Source organism: Peromyscus maniculatus, chromosome 21 (assembly GCF_049852395.1).
Source record: "Peromyscus maniculatus bairdii isolate BWxNUB_F1_BW_parent chromosome 21, HU_Pman_BW_mat_3.1, whole genome shotgun sequence".
Lineage (NCBI taxonomy): Eukaryota > Metazoa > Chordata > Mammalia > Rodentia > Cricetidae > Peromyscus > Peromyscus maniculatus.
In genome coordinates, this window is record NC_134872.1 from 13,114,889 (window position 1) to 13,122,001 (window position 7,113).

The 7,113-nt window shown below is 48.7% G+C and overlaps 1 protein-coding gene across 1 annotated transcript; it reads left to right on the top strand.

Annotated features, from left to right (window-relative positions):
- Positions 1-1,267: 1,267 nt before the first annotated feature.
- On the top strand, positions 1,268-3,521 carry Slc2a11 (solute carrier family 2 member 11). Its single transcript, XM_076557087.1, is given in 5 exon segments — positions 1,268-1,458; positions 1,576-1,686; positions 2,454-2,688; positions 2,932-3,061; positions 3,192-3,521. Coding segments are annotated over 5 exon segments (789 nt in total). The 5' UTR covers positions 1,268-1,332; the 3' UTR covers positions 3,379-3,521.
- Positions 3,522-7,113: the final 3,592 nt, after the last annotated feature.

The following is a 7,113-nucleotide window of genomic DNA, read 5'->3' on the forward strand; positions in this document are numbered from 1 at the left end:
CTCCACTGTCTGCACATCCCTGGGGATCTAGATGAGAGACAGGTAGTTAGACTCAAACAAGATCCCTTGGGGTGTGTGTGTGTGTGTGTGTGTGTGTGTGTGTGTGTGTGTGTGTGTGTGGTTTTGGTTTATTTTAGGTTTATGTCTGTCTGTCTGTCTGTCTGTATGTATGTATGTATACAGTATTCTGCCTGCATGTATGCTTGCAGGCCAGAAGAGGGCACCAGATCTCATTACAGATGGTTGTGAGACACCATGTGGTTGCTGGGAATTGAACTCAGGACCTCTGGAAGAGCAGCCAGTGCTATTAACCTCTGAGCCATCTTCCAGACCCAATAAAACCTTCTTTATGCCTAAAATTCTCACCTACCTACTGTAGTGGGTAGCCATTCCAGCTTGGGTCAAAACAATCATTTACTATATCTTTTACTGATTTACTGGGCTGGCTGTGCGATCTGCTGATGGCACTCGGGGTCACAGCCAGTCAAGGCTGGGCTGGGGCAAGTCAGTGATGCAGAAACATCTGTCTTTTCCCTTGTGATGCAGATCAGTTAGCCTAGAAACGTGCTTGTGTGGTGGTGGCAGAGGTGTGAGAAGCCACACCCAGAGCACGGTGCTGTCTGATCCTTTAGCTCACTAACCGTTGGCCAAAGTGACTCATGCTTCTGAGGGCAAAGGTAGGAACTGGAAAGCCAAAGACACACATCCAATCAGGTGGACCTGTGGAGGTACTCCACCCCATTTACCAGCATCCTGTCATCATGCATGTCTCTGCTGTGTGCAGTGTGTTCAGTTCTGCCAGCATCCAGTTATCATGTGTGTCTCTGCCATGTGCAGAGTGTGTTCAGTCCCACCAGAAGCCCCAAAGTGTCACCCAGCCAGTGTGGGGACTTCAAGTCCTGGATTGGAAGATGACGTTAATTCTGTATAGACCTTTGTTTTCTTTCTTTCTTTTCTTTTTCGCTCTGTCTCCCTCCCTCACTCCCTTCTCTTCTCTCTTTTTGACAGTTTCACTATGTAGTAGGCCTGATTGGCTTGGAACTCACAGAAATCCACCTGTCTCAGCCTCCAGAGTACTGACTGGGATTGAAGGCATGTGCCACCACACCTGGCTTTTTGTATACCTTTACTGACACACAGAAGCCAGGGTCTGAAACAAGAAGTCTCTTTGCATTCAGAGATGTAGCAGAAATTTGTGTAGCATTCAAAGGGAGAGGTGGCGGGGGTGGGAGATAGGGAGATCTTGGGGGGCGGGGGAGCCCACAACTCAGCCCAGAGGAGGCTCAGCACCTCCTCCCCAGCTCACCTCAGCCCTGCAGCACTTTTGAGGGCATGGGTAAGGAGATGGAAGAGGAACAGGCTGTGTGCCAGGACTACCAGGCATGGAGCCCATGGGAACAGCTCCAGGGTTGCACCCTGTAGAGGCACGTGACCAGCCCTGTGTGTGAGAATGACTCCGTGAGGCCCCTGCTCTGCCCTGTCCCCAGGGCTGGTGAGACTTCCAGTGGCTTGGAGTCATGAGAGGTTTCCGGGAGCCAGTGCCTCACAGGTACCCCTCCACTGACTCAAACTTAGGTATATGCCTGTGCCTCCTCAGTTTTCCAAGGGGCAGGAATGCTGGCCAAGAAAGTCCAGTATGCCGCCATCGGGACTGGGAGCTGCGAGCTGCGCACAGCTTTTGTGGATGTGAACCCACCCTCCACCAGCCCTACTGTGGGAGGGCACTGGGGTTCTGATGCTCTTTGGCCTGGAGTTGTCTGCATCAAGCCATTTTCTGTTCCACTCTGGTAGGACACAGTGAGCTATCATGCACTTACTGAGGGACCAATGTTTGCGAGGTGTTCGCACCACTATTCTGAGATGAGAAGTCAGTTGGGTAACTGATGGTCCAAAGTTGCCAGGGAAATCAGTCAAGTCAAACTCTCCTGAAACAATAGACTGTCTTGTTTCACAAGGTCTCGTTCCCCATTGCCTGTCCCCAAGAGGGACCGTGGCTTGCCGTGGGATGTCTTTCTGTATGCTGTGAATACGTGTGGCTCCCACTGGATAATAAGTAAAGCTGTTTTGGCCTGTGGCAAGAAAGCTTACAGCCAGTCAGGAAATCCAAGCAGAGATACAGAGAGAAGAAGGGAGGAATTGGGGGAGACAGAGAGCCCGCTGCCGAAGGAGCAACGAGATGCCAGCAGACTGGTAACGCCACGGCCACGTGCCAACATATAGATTTATAGAAATGGGTTAATTTAAGATGAAAGAGCTGGCTAGCAAGAAGCTGAAGCCATGGGCCATACAGTTTGTAATTAATATAAAGCCTCTGAGTGATTATTTTATAAGTGGCTTGTAGGAGCTTGGTTGGGAGAGATTCATCTGGACTGTGAGGCCAGGCAGGACTGAAGAAACTTTCAACCACAGTGGCTGGGTGTGGGGGTTTTAACTCAGAGCTTTTCCTTTTGTAGAGTGTGGTGATTGGAAGGGTGGGCCTTTGGGTGCTGCTGCTGAGGGGGTACTCTCTGATGACCTGCTGGGGGGCTGTCTTCACATTGGCCCTGTGCCTCCAGTCATCTGGATGGGGGAAGGAGCAGCTGGATCCAGCCTGGATGCTGCCTCACTCCTACCTAAACTGCTTTCCCAGGATGCCTTACCTGGCCGTGCCCTGCATCTTCGCCTCCATCCTCAGCTTTGCTATGGGCCCTGAGGAGTGGTCCTGAGGGCCTTTGGCCTTTGAGCTTTGCTGAAAGAACAATGGATGTCTGAGTGAGTGATAAAGTAAGGGTGAATGCAATATCACCCGTGGACCCTAGAGCCACCTACTAAGGCTTCTGGGATGGAAATGGCCGGAGGAGAGCACCCATGCTCACTGGGCAGAGGCCAGGGAGAGGCAGGGCAGGGAACTCTAGCTGGCATTCACTCGTTGCCTCTCTCTTGTCCCATGTGCAGCTGCAGTGATAAGGATCCTGGCAACAGAGCTGTGGGACCAGATAGCCTGGCCTGCTGCCTACATGGTCTGTGAGACAGTCGTGTGGACGACATTCTTTCTGGTGGGGCTGTTGTTCCCCTTCACGTGGTAGGTAGAGGGCCCTGTCTTAGTTTTTGTTCTTGTCGCCATGAACACTCTGGTGCTGGGAGACACCATCCAGAGAGACAGAGGGACCCTATGTGAGCAAAGGGGGAAGTTGACTTCCCTTCTACTGAGGGCTAATGGGAGTGGTGCTCACCAGCTCCGGGGTCTCCTCTAACCCAAAGAAGGGCTTGTCCCTCTTCCTCTACATTCCTTTCCTCTGTGCCTGTGGGGCCATCTACACTCACCTGTTCCTTCCTGAGATCAAAGACAAGACCATCCTAGCAATCACTGAGGAAATGTGCAGACTCACCCTTGCCTAGGAAGACCAGCAACCTCTCATGGAGTCTACTGAGCTCTAGCTGTAAAGGTGTGATTGGGGCCAAAGCCATTTGCTGCCCTTTGTGGTAGGTACACCCTGCATCCACTCACTCCTGCACAGCTAATGCTTAGCATTCAGTCAGGGATGGGACAGGACATTGGATCACTTGGTGCGCACCGCCTATGAAGACGAGCAACTCACAGGAAGCCAGTAAAAACATAACTGCAAACTTGGAGAAACTCAGGGGAAGAGAAACAGGTGGTGTTGTGTGCATGGATTTTGACCTATTAACTTTGCTGATATATAACTAACATATAATCATATTTATCCTTTTTAAGTATGCATTTTTAGACACATGTATACACCCATGAAATACCACCACAATCAACGGATGGTTCACATCATCACCAGGCATCCTCATGTTCCCTGGACCCTCAGCCTACCCTAGGCAACCACTGTCCTTTCTGGCAGTATCAGACATACTGTTTTAGAATTTGATATAAACCATACACTATAGTACTTTTGTGTCTGGCTTAGTGCTGTGGGATGGTCTGTATGTCAAATTACTCTGATTGGTCAATAAATAAAATACTGATTGGCCAGTGGCTAGGCAGGAAGTATAGGCGGGACTAACAGAGAGGAGAAAAGAAAGAACAAGAAGGCGGAAGGAGACACTGCCAGCCGCCACCATGACAAGCAGCATGTGAAGACGCCGGTAAGCCATGAGCCATGTGGCAAGGTATAGATTTATAAAAATGGATTAATTTAAGATATAAGAACAGTTAGCAAGAAGCCTGCCACGGCCATACAGTTTGTAAGCAATATAAGTCTCTGTGTTCACTTGGTTGGGTCTGAGCGGCTGTGGGACTGGCGGGTGACAGAGATTTGTCCTGACTGAGGGCAAGGCAGGAAAACTCTAGCTACACTATAGTATTTTTGTGTCTGGCTTTGCCTCAGATAAAATTTTTGAGATCTAGGTACATAGTACACATACTAGCACATGTTCCTTTGTGAACATTTTCCACATATGGACACTCATTCCCTATGGGTGGATATTCAAGTTGTTTCTAATTCTTGATCACCATGAATAAAGTTGATATCAGCACTCCTACACCAAATGTTGTATAAACATGTTTCATTTCTGGTGTGTCTTTGTTCAGGCTCCTATAACCCAATACTATAGACTGGGTGATTTATAAACAGAAATTTCTCAGAGGACAACACTTTGGTCCCCAGCACCTGGGGTGGCTGACAGCTGCCTGTAATCCCTGCCCAGGGATCTGACACCTTCTTCTGTCCTCTGTGGGCACCAGCACCAGCACATGTGGCATATACTCACACAGCACACATATGCATACACATTTTAAAATTAACTTGAAATTGACCAACAGAATGTAAACTATAAGCCAGAAACATGGTAAAGCCGTTCACTGTGCAAGCCTGGCAACCTGAGTTCAATCCGCAGATTCCACATAAAGGTAGAAGGAGAGGAGGACTGTTATCATAGCGTTGTCCTCTGACTTCCACACATGTACCATAGCATACATGCATGTACACGCGAGCGCGCGTGTGCACACACACACACACACACACACACACACACAAGAAAATAAATTTAGAGGCTAAAACCTTCAAACATTTAGAAGAAAACAATCTTTGGAATATTGGCATAGGCAAAGATATTTCTGGACACAAGAAAGCATGAATAATGAAATTTTAATTGATAAATTGGACTATATCAAAATAAAATTTTCCGTTCTTAGAAAGACTATAACATTCTGGGCAGTGGTGGTGCATGCCTCTAATCCCAGCACTTGAGAGGCAGAGGCAGGCAGATCTCTGTGAGTTTGAGGCCAGTCTGGTCTACAGAGTGAGTTCCAGGGCAGCCAATGCTGTTACATAGAAAAAACAAACAAACAAACAAACAACAACAACAAAACCAGAGCCAGATATTGGGGTAAATTCTGAAAGATCAGAGAGACAAAGAACAAGCCACTGCCACGTCTTTCCTCTAGGACTCCTCAGCTGAAAAGCTTTCTAGCCAAAAGGGCCTCTAGCTGAAAGGGTTTTAGTTCCTGTCTCCAAACTCTTTACATACCTTTCTCTGCCCAGCCATCACTTCCTTCTTAGTGTTGGGATTAAAGGCGTGTGTGTGCTTCCCAAGCAAAGGCGTGAGATCTCAAGTGCTGGGATTAAAGGTGTGGGCCACCACTGCCTGAGTCGTTTCTCTCCTAGACTAAGTCATTCTTACGTAATCCAAGGTGGCTTTGAACTCACAGAGATTCAGATGGATCTCTGCCTCTCTACTGCTAGGATTAAAGGTGTGTGCCACCACTGCCTGGCATCTATGTTAATCTAGTGGCTTGTTCTGTTCTCTGATCTTCAGGCAAATTTTTATTAGGGTACACAGTATATCACCACAGAAACCCTGTCTCAAAAAACAAAAACACAAGGCAAGCCATGACTGGTAGAAAATGTTTGCAATTCAGCAGCTCATATATTTAAAATTTGACAAACTACTGGCATTCAGAATGTATGCTATGATTCAAAACGTGACAACCCAAGGAAAATAGTGGATAAGACAAAAGTTCTTTGTAAACGAAGGTATATGAAAGTCCTTACTGAGCTGGCCTGGACTGGGGATGGAAGGTTTCCCAGGCAAGCCGGAGGGTGTGGAGGCCAAGTGCCAGCCAGCAGGAAATCACTGAAGACTAAAGAGAACCAGAAAATGCGGAGAGGTGGCGCCCAGGTGCCCATCTTGGTGGCCTCAGAGGGGAGACCACATTCCAGGGACAGATGTCAACGTCCCATCGATTCAACCACAGAGGCTCACATATGTACCCACACATCTGCACTTGGAGATAGCATGGTCTATTATGGAGGCCATAAAAATGTTTTCTCATAGGGCCAAGGGGTGAGGAAGCCAAGGAACAGGTAGGTGTTTGTCTGCAGTGTTGGAGGGGATCTCATGGTCAGTGCAGGTGTTACTGGAGACAGAGAAACTCTGTGAGTAGACAGAGGGAAGGTGCTGGAAGGGAGCCCCAAGCCCATCTGACCTCCAAGGAGAGGAGAAAAGGTGAACTCGAACCTGAAAACGAAGGAAAGAACTGAGCCAGATGCTCTACTGGTCTTTTCCATGTCACCCCGGGGACCAATGTTGACCTCGAATCATTTGACAGACCTTTTCATACTTCAAGAGGTCATGGTTCCTGAAAAGAAGCCCCAAAGACCAGCACTAGAACTGGTCCCTGTGAGTCCGGGCTTGGTCTGGGGTGGATCCTGATAAGCCTGGCTTTGGCTTTGCGAAGATCTAGAAAGGGAGAGTGGCTACACAGTAGGAAAGCACAGCTCTCACTTGGTACTGTTAATATTGAGGCATTATGCTGGCCTTCCCTTGGGGACCTAACAGAATATATCACCAACTACAACTACTCCCTATGTGCATGCATTTGCTAGCATTCAGGCACGGTGCTGGCCCTCCCCAGGGTCCTTACCTGTGCTGTGCTCATGCGCTCGCTAACATTCAGGCGGGTACCTGGCCAGCCCAGGGTCCTCCGACCACTATGTCACTACATAGTCTCTGCACATGCGCTATGCCACAGCGTAGCCTCTGTGCACATGCACTAAGCACCTGTTAAAATGGAGCTCTGCCGGTTCCTCTCTCTTTTTCCCGCCACTCCTCTCCAGAGGCCGGTCTCTGCACCCTTCCCCTTCCCTTTTCCCAATAAAACCTCCC